Consider the following 22,489-nt stretch of genomic DNA (forward strand, 5'->3'; position numbering starts at 1 on the left):
AGGTTCTAGAAAGGGTGCAGTGGAGTCACCCAACCCTATACGTATCAACACCTCTGTGCTTGGGGTCATACAGCCACCAGAGAGTATCCCACTACTGGCTAATGCCTAGCCCTCACTACTCACTAGGAGTGCTGCTTAGGTGACCTTAGTCACCCTGATTAATACTCAAACAAGAGAGAGAGAGAGAGAGAGAGAGAGAGAGAGAGAGAGAGAGAGAGAGAGAGAAAAGAAGAAGGAGGAGGAGGAAGAGGAGAGAGGGAGGGAGGGAGGGAGTGGGAGGGAGGGAGGAGAGAGGAGAGGGAGAAGCAGAAGAGAGCTGGGAATGAATTCCTTGAGAAGGAACTAATTTTGTTTATATTGACTATATATCACTATATTTGTTTATATTGACTATATATCACCATATTTGTTTATATTGTTTTCGCCCCTTTCATCATTTTCTCCTTCCTTTCTTTCCCACTTCTTCATCCGTCTGTCTTTTTTTTCCTTGTATTTTCATTTCTTCCTTCCTCCTCCTTACTCCCCACGGTTTGTCATTCAGCACTCAGAGCCAGTGCCATCCCCCAGGGTTTCCTGAGGCCTGCATGGCCTCTCCTCCTAGCTGACCACCCACTCCCCTTTCTTTCTCAGCCAACCCTGAAAGCACCACAGCATCAAAACAGGGAGGCAAGAAGCCAGTCTGGGCCTTCACCCAGCACCCAACTTTCATCTTCACCTATCTCTTCTCTCCAATCTCATGTACTCATAAATTATTACAATTAATTACAGCCAGCAAAACCATTCATGCAGTGCTCCCCACACACGCTCCACCAAGCCACTGGGAAACTCACAGGCAGCCAGCCGGGGCTTGCACGAGCTAGGCCTCTGCCTCAGCAGCCTCCACCCCTCCCCAGGCGCCCCCACCCGCTTTCTGCCTGGTCGGTAGGCATTTGCCCTTCTGTGGTAGAAGGAGTCCCCCCAGCTAGCTCCAGTTTCCCTTAGAGTACTTAAGCACTCGTCAACGGAACCATGGAGGAGAAAAATGATGAGAACTAGATGTAGTTGGGTTTCTGGTTTTTTTTTTTTTAAGTGTCTTCAATATATTAACAGAGTTGTTCTACTGTAACAAACAAAAGCACTTTACAGGAAGATGGACAGGAACATTGGGGCAAGGAGAACACTGCTCTGTACATGCCTGAGGCACCAGCCTGCTAGTGCAGGCAGTCCGGCCCTCATCCCTCAGCTCTGGGCTGGGAATCATCATTGTGTGTGTCTTTTTGTAAGAAATCTGCCCGCAGAGCGCCCAAGGCCCAGGAAGGAATGGCCCAGACCAAAGAGGAGAGAGAGAGAGAGAGAGAGAGAGAGAGAGAGAGAGAGAGAGAGAGAGAGATTGATTCTCAAATACTGGCTTCTCTGAAGAAAGAAGGAAAAAAATCACATTTGTGTGTGTCATTTATTTCGTTTGCGCTGGGGAAGAGAACGCGGCTTCTCTCCTGCCTCCTCGATGGATAGAACTAACCCTAAACACCAATTCTCAACACTTAACCCTCCCACATCGCAAGAGTTTGCATTTTCCCCTTCCTTATTTTTTTCTTTTCTTTTTTTAAAAAGACGGTGGGCTTTTCTCTATCTTGCTCTTTCCTTTTCTTTTCGTGCTTTTTCCCGCCTGGGTTGGGGCATTTTTGTGGGGTTTCTGTGTTTCCCTTGGCTGTGCGGAGGCAGCAGGCTGGGGCAGGGCTTAGGATTGCTCCTTGTCGGTTTTCTCTTTATTCATCTTTTTCATCTTCATCCTCCGGTTCTGAAACCAGATTTTGACCTGCCGCTCAGTGAGATTGAGAACCCGGGCCACCTCGTACCGACGGTCCCTGGTTAAATACATATTGAAGAGAAACTCCTTCTCCAGTTCCAGCGTCTGGTACTTGGTGTAGGGGCAGCGTTTCTTCCTTGTGGAACGTGCGTGGATCCAGTTAGCCACAGGGTTGCCTGGAGGGCCAAACACAGGCAAGGGTCAGTAGTGTCCCCTTTCCAGCTTAGTAACTCTGTCACCCCACCCCTAGGCTTAGTCAAGCTCCCCAAACTCAATAATTGAACCTGAATTTGGACACTTTTTTTTTTTTGGCTTGAGGCATTTCCTCCTTTCTCTTTTGCATTCTGCCCCAAGTCCCCTCCCCCTGTTCAGTTTCCAGCACCTAAAACTGTAGTAAAATTGAAGCTACCAAAGCCCCTATGGTCTGGTCCTCAGCTTCAAGAGTAGTAATTTGAGAATATCCTCATAAAAAGTCCAAATTCCCAACCGTTTCATAGGCCCATAAACGCTTCTCTCTCTTGCTCTTTATTTTTATAGCAAGGTCCCTCTCCTTCCCACTCCCCCTCTTTCCCCTCCCATTCTCACAGCCCACGACCAAAGTCCTGAGATGCAGTTCTGTTTCCTGACCCTGAGAAACCCTAAACCCTCACTTCTTTCCAGTACCCATCTCCCGCTCAGAATTCAACCCTGCTGAGGCGAATTGTCAGGGTGATGTTAGGATGGGGGAAACCTCTCCTTAGAGAGCTGCTGGCCTTGGAGAAAGGCTCTCCCATATCTGTTGGACTCCAGTGTCCATCCCCCCCCCACTCCGGCCAGCCCCAGGACAGGCTCTGCAGGAGACAACCCTCCAATTTCAGGTTTATGGGAGTAGCTGAGGGCAGGGAGGGAAGCCTTCAGAGGGGTATAATTAGGCCCTGGCCCCTTATGGAGGTAGAGGAAAAGATTTCCTGAAGTCTCCTCCTGAGGATCCCCCTCCCTAGACACTTCCTCACACCCAGAGGACTGCACCCTCCCCTGCTGTTTCTCCTTTATCCTCACCCTCACCTTCTTTGACCCTGCAGCTTACACCTGCCCCTACCTCTTCACCTACCATGGTCACCCCTCTTCTATGCAGCATTCAGAATGTTCTTGCTGCCCTAATTGGTGTCTCAGTCTTCCCTTGTCTGTCTCTCCCTCTCTCTGTGTCTCTCTGTCTCTGTCTCTCTGTCTGTCTCTGTCTCTGTCTCTGTCTCTCTCCCTCTCTCTCTCCCTGTGTGCGTGTGTGTTTCTTCACTCTGAAGATTAATTCCTGTTCCACAGTCCTAACCCCTCACAACTCTTTCTCCTCTGGACTCTTAAAAGTGGGTTTTCAAGTTTAAGAAAACTCGGACCTTACTTCTCTCCCACTTAGGTCTGGAAGTCCTGACTTAAGTTCCTAGGGCGCGCACCCCCAGATTCTTCTCCTGGGGGAGAATTCAATGGACCTTGTGTTGTAGAAATCCCTAGTGGGATGAAGACCCACAAGCAGGCTGGGAGGTAGGGGCAATTTCTCTCCCTTTGCTCCAAGCGTCCTCCTCACCTCTGCCTTGTCCTTTTTCAAACCACAAAATTATCCTCAGCCCCTGTCCCGGTTTGCATTTTTTTCCTCCACCAGAAAGTGACCACTGAGCCAAAAAGCTTGCCCTAAAAGGGGGACTCAGGGGTTTTCCTTCAAAGCCAATCCCTAGGAGAGGAGCCCCTCTAACTGGTCCTCCCTCAACCTGGCTGCCTGGGCCCCTTCTCAGACCTTCCTGCCCCAGAGAGCTCCCCAAGGTAATTCGCTTTTATTGAGTCCTCACCCCCTTGCCCTCACCCCTCTCCTGCTCTGCCCGCGCCGTTCCGAAGGGCTGTAATCCGGCTGCCCCCGCCTGGCCTCCCCTCCCCTCCCGCGCCAGTTGTAAAGGAAAATTGCTCCCAACTTACTAGGGTCCAGGTCGGCCTTCTCCTCTTTGTGCTTGCTGCCGGCCAGCGCGTCCGCCTCGGGCGAGGGCAGCGTTTGCGGGGCGCGGTCGCGCAGCTCCCCGGGCGAGCCGTACATGTAGTCCGGGTAGCTGCGGCCGTCGCCCGGGCCGCAGTCGGCGCGGCGCCCGGGATAGGCGTCGGGCTTGAGGGCGTAATGACGGCCCCCGGCCGGGAAGCTAGGGAAGGAGACGGCGCCGGACAGCGGCTCGAGCCAAGTCCGCATGTAGCGCGTGTCGGCGCCGAGGTGGGGCTGGGGGCCGTAAGGGTGATAGACCACGGACGACTGCGAGGGCACGGGCGCCCACGACGTGCTGAACACGGCCGGCTTGGGCGCGAAGCTACAGGACGGAAAATCGCTACAGTCCGGCACCAAGCCGCTGGGTCTGGCGGCGGCAGGGTGAGCCCCGGTGGCCGGAAACCTGGACGCTAGGAGGTCTTCATTGTCGTGAGAGATGAGCGAGTCCACGTAATAGTTACTGATGGGCCCCGTCGCCGACATCGTAACAGGGTTTTACATACATAAGATTATTGTATGAACTGTATATGTACTTTTTATCTGCTCACAGAACAATCAAGGCAGGTAATTATTTTTCCAGCCATTTCCCGGCAGCTCATTGGTTCCCCAGCCCCCACGTGATCGTATTTACCCAAAAATACGGCGCGGATCAATGCGCAGGGGCTTTTTTCCCCCTTGCTTTTTTCCCCCTTTACCACCCCCTTCTCTCTGCTGATCCCCGCGACCTGCGTTTTCCTGGCGGTCTGCAACTCTGGACCCAAGGCGCCGGACAGCCCCTCCCCAGGACGAATCATATCTCATCAGGGAAGCCCCCCCCCCGACATGTGCAGCCAAAAGCAGATGGCTCCCCCTACCATGAGGGTTAAAAAAAAAAAACAAGGTGAAAATGCCAGCTCCAGAAACCAGGGTTCCTGGACCCCTAGAGCTGAACAGGCTGGGGAGCCCCACAGGGGCGGGGAGGCCGGACGAGGTAAGTGGAGGAACTATTTCTTGACGTAATCTGTCTCTGTCGGCCCGGACGCTCCTGCGGTCTCTGAGTGAACGGAGATCAGCGATTGTCAGTTCGGAACGTGGCTTTTAAAAATGCGTTTTTAAATACTGTGTATGTATGTATTTCTTTCAGGAACAGCAGCACCAGCAGTGAGGGAGGGAGGATGGGAGGAGACTGAACAAGCTGGGATGGAGGGAGGGACAGAGGAAAAGGGGAGAGTTCTCTGCCACTGGCCAGCTCAGCTCCCCAATTCTGGGGTATGGGAAGCTTGGGAAAGGTGGTCTGTGGGGTGGGAGGAGTCGAGCTTGGGGTCTCACACACCTTTACCACGAGCCTCACAAGTCTCCTCTTGCTTTGGCACAGATATACAAGCCTTTATTTAAAATTTATTGTCTCTGTTTCTTTGCCAGCTTGAAGAAGTGGAGAGGAGAGCTAGACAACTTAAGCGGGGCATTCCCATCGCATCTGCCTGCTCACCTTCCTTTGGCCCCCAGGTTCATCTCTGCGACACGCCCCCCCCCCCAAAAAAAAGAAGTCACTCGGAGGTTCTGTCTGCAGAGAGCCAGGGTGAGAACGGGTAAATCGAGAGAGCGACCTCGGTCGTGGGCAAGTAGCTTGTTTTTACGTCCTTCAATAAAATTTTTATGAGGATCATTTGATTGTTCATAAATGTGTCTTTCATTAAATAAAATTGTAGGCTGTTTTTGGAACGGGGGAAAAAGGCAACAGAGGCATGGAAGAAAGCGATTTCTTTGGGATTGGGTGGAAAAATTCAGGAGGTGGCAGAATGATTGAAAGGAAAATATCAGACAACTTGGACTCCACCTTCCCAATAAGTTGACTGCTACCCTTCCCCTTGAATATGGGGTTTGCTGCACGCACACACACACACACACACACACACACACACACACACACACACATACAGCCTAGGCTTTCAGCAGACCTCCTGTGGTGGTTTAGCAAATGGAGATCTTTAGGCAGGCAGAAAAATCCTCAGTATGGGTGCAGGACAGGGGAGAAGAGGTTGGTTATGGGAAAAAATGGGACAGGTGATACCCTCAGAGATTCGGCTGCACCCAGGCAGGGTAGAATGGGTCTGAAGGAAGAGTACAATCTCAGGGTCGAAGGGAAGAGCCTATGAGAGGAGAAACAGGCAGGAGCTGAGGCTTTGGAGGCAGCAGGTTAGAGGCTTTCCCAGACCCACTAAAGCCTACCTTTCTCCCTCTCTCCAGTCCCTTGGACCAGACCAAACTCTAAGTGTGAGATGGGAATGGGGCTGGTTTTCTACATTCCTCCCTCTATCTCCTCCAACACGAGGAAGTGCCAGATAGGATGGTGTGTCTGTTTTGGGGGCAAGAAAGTTGGGGAGATAGGCTCAAGACCCACAGGAGCCCTCCCCAATCCCTGGGGACCCCATCCTCTGCTTCTTCCTTTCTGTATACCATGGCTGTTTTTTGTTTGTTTGTTTTTTGTTTTTTCCCCCAAGGCATGGTGTGGTGTGGTGTGGTGTGTGTGTGTGTGTGTGTGTGTGTGTGTGTGTATGTGTGTGTGTGCAGGGAAGTGTCTAATTAGGGAGAGGCACTCAGAGCCTCAGACTGATTCTCCTCAGCCGTCTAGGTCTTCTCTTTGGGGCTGTACTGGCTGGAAACTCCAAATTACAGTGAGAAACAGAGTATCTCTTTGGCCTTGATGTAGTCATGTTAAGCTGTCAATCAAAAAAAATCTCCCTCACTAGTTAGTTCAAGGAAGAGACAGGAGGTTCCAGTCTCATTGCAGAGGCTTTTTTCTCCAAGTCTCTAGCATAGTCAGCACCTCCCCCAGCCATGGGTGACTGGGGACCCTGCCTGGCTCTTGGGCGGCTGCTGGCAGCTGAGCACAGGCATTTTAGTCTTCATTGGGGCCCGGGGCCAGAATGCGACCAAGAAGACATCAGGGGACAGAGCCTAAGAGTATCAGAGCCTGAGACAGACCAACTTAAACAGGGCACCAGACTGGAGGAGGAAGAAACAGAAGAGTCAGGATAAAGAAGGAGGGGGGGGAGAATTAAGGGAAAGAGGGCAGGCAAGATAAAGAGACCTAAAAGCAAGGAAAGGTAGGCTTTCAAAAAGCAAGGGAGGGAAAGGCAGCGTGGCACGGCAGGATGAGGCAGGGTTTAGGCTAGCTAGCAGCCATGGCATTGTGCACTTCTCTTGCTAGCCGGGGCTTTGCCGCGGGACCGCTCCAGGCGCGGCGGCCACTCAGTCTGGACACAAAGGAGTAAGAGGCCTCCTTTCCTACTCCAATGGGAGACCTGTTCCGGTGGGTGTACTAGGCCTCCGAAAATCTGACATTAGCCCAGCAGCCACCCTGGCTGTTGAGGGCTGAGATACAGTCTAGTAAAGAGGAAGACATAGGAGAGGAAAGAGACACATGCCTGCTCATCCTCCACATCTTCACTGGGCACAGGGCTTCTCTGTCTCTACCTCAGTGTTCCCGAACAGAAGTCCTAAGACCCTCTACTATGGGCGTCTTCTATTTGGAGAAGCCCCTCTTATAGACATCTTTGCTGTAATGAGACCCTCCCTTCTCTCTTCCTCCTTTGAACACCGCCTTCTTTTCAACTGAGCGGCAGCCTGTACATCCAGCCTGCCTACCCTGCAGAGGCTGCAGCAGCTGGGCAGTCAGGAGCACCACCACCCAGCGATCCCTGCTGCCTATCAAATCCCCCAGGAAGCAGAAGAAAGACTGTTGCCAGTCCTTCCTTTTGGGAGCAAGAACTCCAGAGCCTCCTCACTCAGAAGCGTGGCACAGCTGTGGACCAGGAAACAGGCCTCGCCCACAGGCCCCTCCTCACCAAGGTCCCAATTCTGTTTTGCCTCTCAGAAAGAGGCGGCCTTAAGGTCTGGTTAGAGACTGGGAGTCCAGAGCCCGCCAGGCCCAGGCCCTGCATGTGGATTATATCTCCCAGGCTTCATATTTAGAGGCTGGCAGGTCAGGGCTGGGAAATGGGCTTTTAAGTTTCCCCTAAAGCTAGGCATGTAGATGGGGGGGGGGGTGCAAGGATCTGGGGGATGTTAAGAAGGAGGGTCTGATCTTGGGGTTCAATTACTCTTGCTGATCTCCTGTTCTAATCTAAGACTCTGATCTATCCCACTCCTCTCAGTTTTTTCTTAGCACTACTGGGGCAACCCGAGAGACCAGGGGCAAAGCTGGGAGTCACTGCTGAGGAGAGGCAAAGAAAGCTCAGTTCTAGCTGACTTTTCTGTATTTACTGGAGTTCTTACCCTTCACCCTACACCACCACCACCACCACCACCCCAACAGATTTCAATGGGCACAGGACAGGAGTCCCCCTGAAGGGAGGAGGGGCGCACTTCCTCTATCACCTCAAACCTGGGCAATTGAGACCACAATCAAGCTAGCACCGTGGGAAGGACAGACAAACGGATAGGTTAGAGTCATCACCCCCTCCCCCTGCCGAGCGTCTCCCTTTTAATGATTTAAATTCCCTCCGGTTCAATCCACACCGTCAAGTTCGGATTAAATTTAAAACAGGCTTTGCCTATGCCCCCAGCGGGCCAGCCGGGGCCGCCGCAGGCAGGGAGCCGGCTCTCTGCTCCCTAGCACACGCCCTGAACCGAGGAGGCCCAGCTCCGTTTGCTTTCATTTTCTTCTCCCCCTGAAATGGGTTCGTTTAGCCCCTCCGCTGCCCTCGCCCCTTCCCCGCCCCTCCCTGGTTCCCTTCTCCCCCCCCCCCCATCTCTCCTGATCCCTCTTTGTTGGGAAAAACACACTCACACACACAACTCCTCCTAGCTAAGGCTTGAGCTGGAAGCAGAAACTGAGCTCTCCTGCCTGCCGCGAGGAGACCCGCGTGCTGCCCCCACCCAAGGTGGGTATCTGGGATCCCTGCCACCACACCAGGAGACAGGCCCCCAAGCTCAGCAAGCGTGAAGCCCCCAGGGCCTGTGAACGTGGCCCTCTCAACGCCATGGCCTGCTGGGCCCTGTCTTCGCGCCGGCGCCCCCGCCCTGCCGCTCCGCAGCAAACGGGGTTATTTCCGGCTCCCCAAACACAGTCTGGTTTTCCAGCCTGGGGAGTAGCTGGAGGAGGGAGACGTCCCAGAGCCAGGGTTGCTCAGTGCCCTGACTCTCAATGGCTCTGAGCACGTTGTTACCTGATCTTTTGTGTGATATATGTATCGCAAGGAAATTTGCAGTGACTTTGGAGCCCAGACTGAGGAAGCGGAGATGGCGAAAGGAGAGACAATACCGGCTCGAAGTACAATTAAGGAGCAGGAGCCGCGGGTCTTCCCGCCCTCCCTAACCGACTAGGAGCTGTCTAGCTTCAAACATCAGGGCGACTCGCGAGCCTAGAACCGGAAAACCCAGCCGGTGGCCGAAGGAGCCAGAAGACTCTGCATCCAGAAAACAGGAAGAAAGCTCCCTTCCAAACTGGGGTGCGGTAGCCAGCCCCGCCGAGTTACAGAGAATCCAATGAATTAAAGTACACACTCCGACGACGAATTTTTCTGAGCCTTTGGAAGGAATGCCCGGGTTTGGGAAGTCTCAGACAGACAGGCAAGCGGCGCCTCCCAAGGCAGACAGACTCACAACATGAGTGTGAGGCTGAAATCATACACAGGACACAGGTTGAACATCCCGAGGCCTCCTTGCCAGGCCTGGCGGGCGTCGATCTCCCTACCTTCTCTCCCGCCAGGGCCTCAGGCAGAGGCCCGGAAGACTCGGTACTTTGGGCTTGGTCCAATCCCGCCTCAGGAAGCCTCCGTTACCTGCTTCTCGGCTTCCCACCGCCACAGACCCAGGGCAGCCGCCTCCCGCTCAGGGAGGGAAGCCCTGGCCACCGCAGCCGCTGCCACCCGCCCTCCTTCCCTCCCTCCCTCCTTTGCCCTCCCTCCCTCCCTCGCACGCCGCCGCTCGCGGGGCCCTCCCGCGGGCAACCTGCTCTGGACCAAATCCAGGTATCTCCGAAAGAAAAAAGAAAGGACCTCTTATACAGAGAGAGGGAGAGAGAGAGAGGGGGAAAAAAAAGACCCATAACTGCATTTATTTTCATGCTTGATCATTGGTCCGACCTCCTCCTGGAGGTTTAGTCCTCCAGGACACAGCCCAGCAGCCACAGAGGTGTGTGGGGGGCCTACTGCCTCGCCCACGCTGACCTCCGCGCCCAGCACACTGCATGCACCCTCCACACTCCCAGGCTGCTCCTGCACAGCAGCCCAAACACCCAACAGACCTCAAGGTCCTTCCTACAGACTCAACATCCGGTTGCCTGGCTCGCCGCTGACCACAGCCCAGAAGTCCGCTCTGCTCGCTCACTGACCGATGTCCACATACAGTCCACCTTGTCCCCGCTCTCGCGCCCTGCCAGACACCCCTCCGAATCCAGCCATCCACTGGGCTATACTTGGGCAAACCTGGACCCCAGCAAGGGACTCACACAAAGCTCTGTGCGCTAGCCTTCCCGTTTATACTCTCCCTGTCCCCGCTTGCCGCCTTAACGTCACCTGTTCCCAGGAAGGGCTGTATCTCCCAGCGAGTGAGCCGAGGCAAGGCCGATTGCCCGAGGTCCTAGGGAGGCCACAGAGGATTAGCTGGGCTGAGCTTGAGCCCCTACAGGCTGCGAGACATCTCAGAAACCAAGGCTCTCCTTGGCGAGCTCTTGCCTTTTTCTCCTTCTCCCGCAAGTCTCAAACACACGCCGAGAGTTCAGCTCTATAAATCCTGCTTCCCTTTCCCATATCATAATTAAAAAAAACCAGTAGGGGAGGTTTTAACTTTTATTGCGATTTCTAGAGTTGGGCTGTGGAGCATATATTAAGTTTACGCTTATGTGCTCTCGGCGGGGAGGGTCCTTTAAGAAATAAAAATCCATCTTAATATCCTCAGACGAGAGAGATAATTTTTTCCCTCCTCTTCACGCTGTTCCTTCTGAAGACTCCCTTCCAGCGAAGCGAATAAATAATTACAATCGCCTTAGCCATGAGCCAGAGTCCCAGGGCCCCCGGGGTGGACGCTGACCATCAGACTGGCCCTCACCTTGGCCCTATGAGACCTCGGTCCGTTTCTCCAGATCCAGGAAGGAGATTGCCCTGACCCCTGACTCTGTGGCCACCTTCCTTTAAGCACACCATCTTTGAAATGGAAATAGGGGCAAAGGGACTCCAGGCACAGAAGTCTTATACTGAAAAATTTTGGCCCATGGGGCGACTTCTTTAAGCCAAGTGCTTTTGAACACCTTGTTCCAGCCTGAGGCTCTCTTTATCCAAACTGGCTGTGCCTTCGGGGTTTGGAAGTTAGAGACTGTATGGGCTCCCAAACCAGGGAATCCCCTTACACATCTTCCACCACCCCATATTTCTATAAACCTCCAGATTTCCCTGGGAGCCATAGAGATAATTTTGAATAATTTTCCTCTCACAAAGGGATGGAGAACAGCGAGATCAAAAGAAAGGGCAGTCTCATTCCATTTTGTCCTCCAATGTCCATAGAAGTCAAATTAATTACACACACAGAGAGAGAGAGAGAGAGAGAGAGAGAGAGAGAGAGAGAGAGAGAGAGAGAATGAGAGAGAGAGAGAGAGAGAGAGAGAGAGAGATTTCAGAGATATTAAGATATCAGAAAGCCTAGAAGAGACAGATAGAAAAAGAGACCTACAAGCACGTAATGCATTTAAAGTCACATCCTTTTCCTTCCAGGACACCATGTTGAGAATACAGAATTCTGCACGAAAGTCTGTTAGAGACATGACTGTACTCCCTGCTTTCAGAATCATAATTATGAAAAGAGCCCCCAAGACCTCCTTTGGTCCTTTCTGTCTCTGAGAACAGAGCCAACGGTCTCACTTTTCCCCAGATCCCCCCACGCCGTGCCCCCTCATTTTTTCCTCTGAAAACCAAGAAATCTTTTTTGAGATCCTTGTTTGTAGAAACCAACTCCAGACAGAACTGAGAAAGCCGAAGGCAACAGAGTTAAGAAGGTCTGTAAAGTTTCTTATTACTCAGACCCCCCTCTGCCCCCAACATCAGCCAACAGCCTTCTTAACAACATGGTGACAGTGGGCGCTGGTAGCGTCTGTTTACCCAGACATTTCCACAGAACACAAGGACAGGCAAATGCCTAGCAGCCACCGAGACTAGCAAACACACAGACCAAGGCCTACCGGTACCAGACAGCCAGACAGCCCAGAGCTGAGCGTTTGCCCTCAACAGGGTGGATTTGGGAAGGTTTCCACTTGGACTTGGGTGTTTCTCCATCCAGCTACTTCCCACATGCGTCCTTTCTCCAGAGATGGAGGGATGGAGGGCAGAAGAGGCCACCGTTCCCATAGTTCCCTAACTCCTGGAATATCAACATCTCCACTTTCCAAAGGGGCACTACTCTCTCTCCAAAGGTGGCAGGGGGGAAGCACTTCACAGACTCCCTGTCTTTCTAGGAGCCTTTTCTCTCCTTTAAAGACTGACTCTGCCCCACCCTGATGCCCAACTGAGCTGGCCTACCAAGCCAAACTCAAACTCCTGCATTTCCTTGGAATTGGCTGGACCTTCTTTGTCTGTCTCTATCAGCTGGGCTCAGGAGACAATAGCTATGGCGGTGGGGTGGGGGGGACCCTCTTCCTCAGTTGCAGAGATTGGAACAGGCTGAGGGGGAGATGGTTGTAAAGCTGGGCTGTCCAGAATTTGTCCCATGGCCCTACTCACAGCCTGACCTCCTCACCTCCTCAGTCTGCATCCTCTTTGCCCTGTCTGGGGTGGGGGTGGTGGGGGCAGAGTCCCACAGGGGAAGGAAAGGTTAGTTAGGGAAGGTGGATTGGGGCCCTCGACGAAAACCGACTGATGTAACTCAGGCAGTTTCTTGTTGCCGAGTTCAAAACTCAATCCCAACAACATGAAACTACCTAAGCCACAGATCAGCTGAGCGAGCAGGGCCGGAGTTTCGGCTTTGCATCTATCCAAAGGAGAAGGGAAGGGGCTTGGGGAAGGAAGAGGCTCGGCCCCATGCCCTTTCCACCCTGACAGCCTCCCTGCAGACTGGACTAGCAGAGGACTCTGGGTGGCTGCAAGGGTTGAAGGTCTGGTCCCCTCCATTGCTTTCTGGCATAAGCAATTGCATTGGGAAAATCTGGTGAACTGAGACCTCTAGCCTCCAAATGCCAAGTCCCTACCCCACCCTCAGTGCGGCAGTAGAGCTAACCCCCTGCATCTGGCCCTGGGGGTGTTGGGGGCACTGGTTGGTTCTTCCACTCTTGAGCTGGGTCTCCTGTCTTGTCCATCTGGCTCTCCTGTACTCTCCTCCCAGAGTCTCTCAGCAAACACGGGTGTCTGGACTACAGCGACGGTGCTCAGGAGCCACTTTCAGTCAGGCCACTTGCCTGGAAAAATCCCTGCAGCTCAGAACGCTAGGAACATGGATAAGGCTCACGCCCACAACCAGCAAAACACAAGAAAACCTAAGCTTCAAGCTCAATCCTTCCACCTTCCCAAAAAAACAACCAGACAGAGACACTTAAACTGATGGGTGGATCTCCAGATGCTCCTAAGTGCCTTCAAAGATAAAGAAGCCAAAACCACCAATTTACCCCTTTAACCACCGAACCCCACGGCAGTGGGCCAGGGAGGGGAGGAGACGGAGCTCATAGCCTCTGCTCTCCACTGCCGGCGGCCACAAGGCAAATCCGGGGCTCTCCGCAAACACAGATGCCCAAAACACCTTCCTCTGTGCACAACACGCCGCTCGCCAGGCACCTGGGGACGCTGCTAGTCCTCAGTCCACCACCAAGAGAAGAACGAGAAACCAATTCTCTTACCTTGTCGCCGCCTCCTCCTCTTGCTGCCGCTGGCGCTTCTGTTAGCTGCTGTCGAGGGGGAGGGCTGAGCTCCTGGTGCCCCTCAGGCGGTTAAGTTTATTCCTCTGTTTAGATGGGTGGGGGCTCCTGAGGTACTCCCAGCAGTGGTGGGGTGCACCCAGCCCCAGTACCAAAGGCAATCAGATCCGTCTGCTCTTCAAGATTGCAGTTTGCTCTCTGCCTCTTTTCCCTCCTCCAGTCACCTTTAAATGCATCTTTTACTGCAGTACCACATTATATTTGCAGATCATAAAATCCACCTCTCGCGCGCACCAAGACCGTCCTGACATTACTGTTTTATGACCTTGACTTATTGTGGTCACCTGGATAATATTTAAATCAACGTTATGGTCTCTCACTTACATTAAACCCGCCAAGAGACATTCTGGAAAGGCTGTAGGAGATGAGTCAAACACAAAACACACACATATCCACACACTCAGTGTTTTGGGGGAGGGGGTGTCGCTAAAAAAAAAAAACCACTAAAACCAAAAAAAAAAAAAAGCCACCCATTTGAGGATTAAGAATCCGGAAATTTATTAGGATTTTTTTTCTCCATTAAGGAAGCTACATGCAAAAGATACAACATACAGAATATCTTTAAATAACACAACTCCCAGACAGGGGCAGGACAATGGGGGTGGGGGTGGATTTTATTTTTACTTTGCTATGTTCTATTTTTATTTTTGTTGTTGTTGTTCTAGATGGAATTTCTGAGATGTTAGTGGATGAGAGATGCTGGGGGAAGTGGGAGAAAAGCAGAGAGCAGGACAAATACTTCAAGCAGAATCTCAGAGGCACTGGGAGGGAAAGACATAGGGGAGGTTGGGTCTAGATGCTGGGTGCTATGACAAACACACAAATACTAGCCGAACTTTCAAGACTGTCTATTATTCTAAGGGGGGGGGATGCAGCAAGGAGGGAGCAATTCTAACTGTGCTCTCCAAGGTTACAGACCCCTCTCTGTTTGATTTCTCTTTTCCTCCTTTCTTTTCCCCTACAATCAGGTGGATTTGATCTCAACTTTGCACAGAGAACAGAATGCTGCATGTGAGTGCGTGGGTGGGTGAATGAGGGGTTTACACACACACCGGCCACACTACCGCCCCATCTATGAGGGCACACACAACACCCCGAAACCCAGCACCCCAATTTTTCATGCTTTAGGTGGGAGCATCCTCGCAGCAGCACAAGCCATAGGTCCCTTGGAAGGAGAGTCTGAGGTCTTTGCCTTTTTTTTTCCCAGGCGCGCGTTGCATTTATACTCAGGGAGAGGGGGGAAAAATATCACCAGGCACAAAGGGAGGAGGGGGCGGGGAAAAGAGAGACGGGGAGGGGGAGGGGGGAGGAGATGACGCTGGCTCAGGTGAAATTAAAATTGGAGGTCAGTTCCCGGATCCGATTCTCTCGGTTCATTTTCTTGAGTTTCATTCTGCGATTTTGAAACCAGATTTTGACTTGTCTGTCTGTAAGGTTAATGGTCTTGCTAATCTCCAGGCGGCGCTCTCGCGTCAAATACATATTGAACAGGAATTCTTTCTCCAATTCCAGCGTCTGGTGTTTAGTATAGGGGCACCTCTTCTTCCTTCCGCTCTTTGCTGTCAGCCAATTTCCTGTGGTGTTTTCTGCCTTTATCTCCTCTGTTAAAAATAACATTGTTTACATAAGTATCCCTGGAAGAAGCAAGACCTTGGTGCAGCTTTTGGAAGCTTACTTTGGGAACTACTGTAGCCTCACAGGCCTGGGAGCCGGTTCTCCTGGGCATTTGGAATTTCTTAGGGAGTCTACACTTACAGGGAAGAAACCAAGGAGGCTTTTATGATCAAAGTTTTTTTTTTACTACATTTAAATCAGTCAAGCCCACCTTTGTCCTAACAGACTCTTAATGCCTTCCCTGATCCTGGCGGTTGCCTTGAACCTCTCTAAGCTTTCCCTCAACTCTGTTCTGCTCTGGGGGGGGGGGGGGAATCGAGTCAGCCAGAAAAAGCATGTTCAGGGCAAAGTCTGCCCCACAGCTCAGAGTCATTTCCCAGAGAGACTTAACCCTTTTCAACTCTGTGGCGGGATTCTGCCCCTGTGCCTGACAGTCAAAAAACATCTCAGGGGTCCCTGCACTAGAACCCCCCCCAACACACACACTATCCCTCCCACCTGAATCGCCACAGGATCACTGTCTTGTTAGAGCCTTCCTTTGCTTTTTCTTCTCCTGCCCATCTGCTTCAGGTATAATTGAGGCAGGGAGACCTGTCTGAGCAGCAGGGGTCAGGAGCAACAGCTCTGAGGCAGGCACGCTAAGGGGTGGTCAGACAACCTCCCCTGCCCAGAGGACTTAAGCTCAAGAAAGGGAGTCACCCTAAGGTACTGCCATCTCCCTGAGAGTGCACGTGTAGGTAGATGTGTATGCTTTCAAATACACCTATATGTACGTATACAGAGGCGGGATATGGGTAAATATCTACATATATGAGAAGACACCATAATGTGTGTTTCTATTGTCTTATTGTTAGCTTCTCTCTCTAGTATTCTTACTGAAATGGACCAGCCTTGCTCTTCAAGTAACAGAAGAGAACATGGCCACCCTTTAAAGGGGGGTAATTTGGAGTCCAAAGGCTAGGGAGCAGATACCAAGCAAATAACTTTGCTGACAGCTCTGTGTGCACCCAGCTTTCTCTCTTTCCTATGCCTAGTTAGCCCTTCTGTGTCCTGGATTTTGTCTGGATTGTGGTATGGAAAGATCCCTAGGGCAACCGGGAAACAGCAGTGAGGGGGTGCAAACTTGAGGCTATAGTCTAGGAAATGTCAATGTCTCTCATTCTTCTCCAATCTCTGCACCTGCAGCTTCTTGCCAAACTGTTTACAGGCTCTCCACCCCTAACTCGACCCTGTTTATTTTTTATTGGGGTTGTTGGGTTTTAAGAGGAGGAAAGGAATTACAAATGGACCTTAGCCAAAAGCTCTTTGCCTCTGGCCTGGTGGAAACACCAAAAAGGGGCAGAGGGAAAGGAGAGACACAAAGTGCAAACTAGGTGTTTTGGGATGAAAGGGCTTAGATCCTTGGGGGGACAGCAAGGAGAGAAAGGGGAGTCTATCAAAGTGAGTGTAGTTTGGGTTTAGTAGGTGGACTCGTTAACCTTGACTTTGCTTTTTGGTATGGCTAGGATGAAGGTTTTTCTACCCTAGCCCACCACCCCAGCTTAGAGGTTATGGGGAGGGAATAAAATTAAAACTTTGTGTTACACATGTGCCATGACATGTGTGATATGGGTGCCTCGCTCTCTCATCTTCACAAGCACAGCCAAGGGCATCTTCTGGTCAAAATCTCTAAGGAATGATTTACCAAGGCTGTTTTGCAGAGCAGACCCAAGAGAGTAAGGCTCTGCCTCTAAGCACCAAGAGAGTCCATGAGTGTGTGTGTGTGTGTGTGTGTGTGTGTGTACCACAAGGTGTGTGTGTGTGTGTGTGTGTGTGTGTGTGTGTATGAGAGAGAGAGAGAGAGAGAGAGAGAGAGAGAGAGAGAGAGAGAGAGAGAGAGAGAGATCGCCGCCAGACATGAGTGTGCAGTTGCACCCATATACAAAGCACCACACACAAGGTCCAGGCCACCTCCAGCCTGACTCACTCTCAGTACTTCCTCTACTTCCACACCACCGATTGCCTCAGACACCACCGCCAGTAGCTGGTGTCTAGGGGGCAGCAGGGTTATTCCTCCCCGTTGGGGCTTTTCTGATGCCTTTTGCTCCAACTTTTCAGGAAGAGCAGCCGCCCTCCTTAGCATTCCAACCCTGCTCCTATTTCGAACTCTGAGTTCTTTCTCCGGATAACAGCAAAAGGTCCTGAAAACTCCTCAGTTACAGAAGAAATGAATCTCCAGCACTGGGCTTGAACTCCGCCTGAGCATTCTCTTTCTTGAACCAAAAATCACAAAGCAATCCAATGCCTCACTCCTTTTCAGGAATAAACCGCTTGCCACGCACACAGAAAATTTCCAACCAGTCATTTATGAGCTGCTTTTAAAAACCAATGGGGGGCACAAGTTAACCAGAAAAAATACAAAAAAAAATTTTTAATGAGAGAAAGAGAGGGAGGGAGGAGAGAGAGAGAGAGAGAGAGAGAGAGAGAGAAGAAGAAGAAGAAGAAGAAGAAGAAGAAGAAGAAGAAGAAGAAGAAGAAGAAGAAGAAGAAACATTTCCAACACCCTGATCCAAAGCCACCATCAAGCCAAGCATCTGGAGGAGGGAGGGATGTGGCGGGCAGCCCTTCACCTCCACCTCTTCCGGCCTCAGCCTTGCTGCCCAAGGCCCCTGCTGAGACAGAAATCGCAGGGTCACAAACTGCATGCACAAATCGGACCCATGAACAACAAATTGTATTTTGTAGGAAACATTTCTACAATTAGGAAAATGCACGGAAGGGAAATTACTAAGCCTTCTCTGGTCGCTGGCCTAAGGATCGCCATTTTAAGCTTTTTGATAGCTTTGACTTGAGCTGGGTTCGTGAGCCCCCAGGACATCCTCACTGAAAAAGCAACCAAAGCCATCTTGCGCTCAGGAATGGCCACCGCCGGTGCAGCACAGGGTGCCCGCAGGCTGCCTGTAGTGCGCCCCTCCTCCGCTAATGCACCCAAGGGCCGGGCTATCCTGGCACCTCAACGTCGCCGCCGTGTACCTTCCTCTGCTAAATGACAGGCCACCAGCCTTCAGCAAACAGGAGCCTCAAGCCAGGGGTCAATTCAGAGTCTTTGAGTTCCTTAGGCCTCTACTCAACCCTCCCCTTATCTTCCTGCCCCCAGTCCTGACCGCGAAGACCAGTGCCCCCAGCGTCCCAGCCGGCCCGCGGCCCAGGCGGCCTTACCTTTAGCTTCGTTATCCGAGGTGTCTGGGCTGGAGTCTGCAGTCTTGGGTCGTTCCTTTTCACTCTCCGAGGGGCTGCCTTTTGGGCCCGCCAGGCTTTGCTCCGTCTTGATCTCGTTCGGACTAGGGGTCTGGCTGTCGGACTTGGGGGTCTCAGGAAAACTCACTTTGCCCCCAAGCTGAGGCGATTCCAGATGTTCGGCGCGAGGGTTGAGACTGGCCCGCGGCTCAAAGGGGGCTTCGAACTCGTTGGCCCCGGCACAGTGGGGCGTTTTGTCCAGCGCCGAGTAGCTCGGGCTGGCGCGGTAGTAGCTGGGTACAGGTACCTCGTGCTCCCCAAGGCAGGACTCCGGCAGGGGGTGGGAGTAGAGAGCTGCCTCGGGGCCACTTTTCGCCCGCTTCTCTGTGCTGTACATGCAGCAGACATTCTCCTCCTTGACACTAGGTGGGTAGGAGCAGGAGGACAGAGGCCTGCCAACAGGTTGTTCCAGGCGGTAGGCTGCTTTGGGGTCGCCCCAGGAGTCCAGCTGAGAGAGGTAGGACGGGTAGGTGTTGAGGGCCAGGCTGGGGCTGCCTCCCTCGTCCCTCTTGGAGAGCGAGGGTGCGAGCCCGCAGCCCCTCATCACCCCGCAGTTGAAGTCACTCCCAGGTTGCATATACATTCCTGCGTTACGGTTATAGCGCTCTCCTCCTCCCGGCGCAGCCAAGGGCTCCGCGTACGAGTTCGGAGTTACATTGCGAGGGCATGTCATTTTCAGAGAGAGGGGTTTTTAAGGAGCAATACTACAGCGGAGGAGCTGACATCTTTTTCCCCCATCCGGGAAGGGGGGGGGCGGTTGGAGGGGCGGGAGGAAAAAGAAGGGGAGGGGGGGGAAATATCAGCTCCATAATTATCCGCGCATTCGGTCCTCACCATGTGACGGCTAGACCAATGGGATTTGAAAATGGCCTTGATGATTCAGACGGTCGTGACGTCAGCGGGGTCAAGTTGTCGGCAGGCGGAGCGCGCAGCGTGGAGTAACAGCGCCACCTAGCAGCTGCCTCGGGGTAGGGGCACCGGAGCCCTTCCTGGCGAACAAAGAAAGCGCCCCCCGGGCTGTAGGGGCGGTGGGGTGGTGGTGGGGTGGTGGTGGGGTGGGTGGAGGGACATAGGGCTGTTCTGGGAAGAGTGAGACTTGTTTACTAGAGAATCAGCCTGTAGCTCCTGGGGAGAGGTGGGTGGAGAAGGGGGAAGTGCGAGAGAGAGAGACAGAGTAAGGCAACCTGGGCTCAAAACAGTCAAATTCAAATTAAAAGGTCAAGACAAGACTCAGGTACTCTTTCCCCTCTCTTCACCTTCCACTTTCCTCATCCCCCACGTCCCCCGCCCCCCCCCCCCCCCGTTTCCTCTCTTGGTTGGGAGCCGGGTAATGCTTTGGGAGAGATGGGAGGGATCTCCAGTGGGCTTAGGGTGAAGAGAAAGTTAAAGAATCAAAAACAGGCTAAAGTTTCTGTTCTCTTGCCTCCTGCTTCCTCCGGCTTGGTCCCTGGTCCTGGGAGCTCCTAACCGCTGGTCTTGGAGGTTGGTTGAGTTCGAAGTTCCATGTGGGGACTAATTGGGAGTCTCCAATGTCTGGAGTGGGCCCGGAAACGGGTCACGGCCAGAGATTCTGGGCAAAGGCGGATCTCAGTGGACCTAGGGATCAGTCGGAGGAGGAAGCTGGCGATTAGAGGCACCCTCTTCCCAACCCTGGAATTGCAGTCTGGGCCCTACTGGGATGAGCAGCTGCAGTTTATGGGCTTTGCCCTTGGAGCGGGCTAGGTAGGCTGCTTTGCTCCATGTGCCCGCGGGTCCTCGTTTTCCGCTTGACCTTGCCCCTGCTAAAACAAGGAATATTCCTAGAGAGAAAGCCCTAACCTGCAGGCCTTGGTTGGGTTGGAGGAGTGGTGTACCCACACTGGAAAGGCGCACAAGACTCAGGCACCACCCGAGAAGGATTTTTATTTTAAGCGATTGGGTTGGGAGTTGTTTTTTTTTTTTTTAAAGAAGAGGGGGCGGTATATTTTTGTGCGGTTACTAAAGGGAGGAGTACGGGGTGGGGAGGTGTGTGCTTGAAGTAGTTCGTTCGATTTCTCCATCACCTTTCCTCCTAAGCGACCTAAACTCTCCACCCCCTTCCTCAGGAAACGGAATCCAGAGAATAACTTGTCTTTCCGGTAGCCCCGCATTTTTCCCTGGGCAGAGGCTGTGGGCTTTCCATTTTCCGAAGGACCAGAGCCTGGCTGGGAAAGGACTCCAGGGCCGAGCGCCCTGGCGTGGATGAATGGAGAAGCTGGACCGGTTCTTGGAGGCCCTAGACAGCTAGGATCAAAAAGGACTAAGGAAAGAACTGCCCCAAATTCCTTCAGCCAGGGGTTGAGAAGAAGACGGAGGGGTTCCTTAATTCCAAGGGGGCGGGGAGAAAATCGAAAGATCCGTGGAGTGTGACTTGTTTGCAGGCCGGCAGGGGAGATTTCATTTGCAGAGGTCGCCCTGGCTTCAGCCTGGGGGTTATCCAGGGCAAGGTGAGGCTGCTTAGGCCCCAGACCAGACTTGGGACAGTCCCCAGCAGCAGTCAATCTAAGGAGCCATTTGTCCCACTGCCCATCCCGCGGGAAACAGACGAGACTTTATGACCACTCTGTTTGTATTATCTGCATAAGTCTTTCCCCACGAGCTTGATCGAAACTGTTCCCTTTTACGAGGACCCAAAGAAAATTTCCCGTCATATTTATCAGCTGGGGATAAAAATTTAGTATGGGAACTGATATTTCCTCATTTATGAGACGATGAAATTAAAGACCAAAGCAATTGAGAATTATATGGCTTTGGGGGCTATCCCCCCCCCCTTTTCACATCTCTTTTTATTTTCCTCCATGGTGTGCCTGTCCCTGGAGTCTGTCCTCCCAAAATCTTGCCCCTGTCCTCTGTTTTGAGTCTCATAGGGCCCTTTCTCCAACAGCCAGGTATCTCTGGATCACCTCATCTCTTGCCAGCTTTTATCTCTGTGATAGAAGCCATAGAAACCAGAGGAGGGACAGTGTCTCCATCTACGACGCCCCGATGCTGTGCTGGCCGGAAGAGATTTGCAGGGTACTGTAGGATTGAAACACAGCCTGCCCCCCCACAGAAGATGGTGAGAGTTAGAAAAAGGATGAAAATGACAAATTCTAGAGCAGTCCTTAAACAATATACTCCTGGATAGAAACGGGCTAGCTATCAAGACAGAAGCATAGTCACTCCGGCTCTGGGCCTGTCTCTCCTACAAGCCAGACCCCCATCGCAAAGCCCCAGCCTCAGCCATGGAAGGGACTGGAGTTGCTTCAGGATTCCTGCCATTATTGGTGGAAATAATGCCCTTAGGAGAAAAAGCCTCATGCTTCAGCTCAAACCTCCTCACAAGAACGAATAGTGCTTAAAGTTGAAATAATTAGAAGTATGATAAACACGGCCCATTAATGAAACAAGAAATCAAATTCATCAGCCTAAGTGGGACCCCCGTTGGGACAAATGTTTGCCTCTAATTACTCAAGATAAACGAAAACCCAGAGCTGTTAAGCAAGAAGCTCTCTGGCTTGCTCGGACGAAGCAGACATGAATAACTTGTTTAGCTTTCCCTAGACTTTGGGATCTGCATTATTGGAGGGAAGGGGAAAGAAGAGACTGAGAAGGCCCTGAGAGGGAGCTTCTGTGTGGGTCGAGAAAGTCCTGTTTAGCCGGGGTCTCAAGCCCTGCCCCCATGGGCTCGCCTTTCCCGAGGCCACGAGCAAAGGCAGCTTCCACCCTATTGTCCAGGCCTGGCGTTCAAAGGCATGTGTGCCGCCTCAGCCACCCAGTCTGCCGCCGCTGCCAGGCGCCCACTGGCCTTACCCGAAGGGCACCCTTGGCAACTTGATTGGGGCCCAGGGGAAGTCTGTATTGCTAAAGTCACCCCCCCCCCATACGTTTGGTTTTTGTTTTGTTTTGTTTTGTTTTGTTTTGTTTAAGATATCTCCTCAAC

The 22,489-nt window shown here is 52.4% G+C and overlaps 3 protein-coding genes and 1 long non-coding RNA gene across 7 annotated transcripts in view; 1 reads left to right on the forward strand and 3 right to left on the reverse strand.

The window, feature by feature from the left end:
- Positions 1-10,655, reverse strand: part of HOXC4 (homeobox C4) — a 61,628-nt gene extending 50,973 nt beyond the window's left edge. For all 4 annotated transcript variants that reach the window (XM_084748615.1, XM_084748613.1, XM_084748616.1 and 1 more), the window contains exon 1: positions 9,460-10,655. The gene's annotated coding sequence lies outside the window, so the exon portion shown is untranslated. The remainder of the gene's footprint in view (positions 1-9,459) is intronic.
- Positions 1,055-4,271, reverse strand: HOXC9 (homeobox C9). Its single transcript, XM_084748622.1, has 2 exons — positions 3,728-4,271; positions 1,055-1,962 (listed from the first exon to the last, which is right to left on the reverse strand). Exons 1-2 carry the CDS (start codon positions 4,263-4,265, stop codon positions 1,718-1,720), a joined length of 783 nt encoding a protein of 260 aa, XP_084604748.1. The 5' UTR covers positions 4,266-4,271; the 3' UTR covers positions 1,055-1,717.
- On the forward strand, positions 4,615-5,293 carry LOC311578643. The gene is made up of 2 exons (XR_014772919.1): positions 4,615-4,752; positions 5,184-5,293. It is a non-coding gene; the product is annotated as an uncharacterized lncRNA (long non-coding RNA).
- A 3,477-nt stretch (positions 10,656-14,132) lies between the features above and the next one.
- Positions 14,133-19,354, reverse strand: HOXC10 (homeobox C10). The gene is made up of 2 exons (XM_084803172.1): positions 18,472-19,354; positions 14,133-15,260 (listed from the first exon to the last, which is right to left on the reverse strand). Exons 1-2 carry the CDS (start codon positions 19,220-19,222, stop codon positions 14,983-14,985), a joined length of 1,029 nt encoding a protein of 342 aa, XP_084659298.1. The 5' UTR covers positions 19,223-19,354; the 3' UTR covers positions 14,133-14,982.
- Positions 19,355-22,489: the final 3,135 nt, after the last annotated feature.

This window comes from Acomys minous (assembly GCF_964271855.1).
Source record: "Acomys minous genome assembly, chromosome: 12".
NCBI classification, from domain to species: domain Eukaryota; kingdom Metazoa; phylum Chordata; class Mammalia; order Rodentia; family Muridae; genus Acomys; species Acomys minous.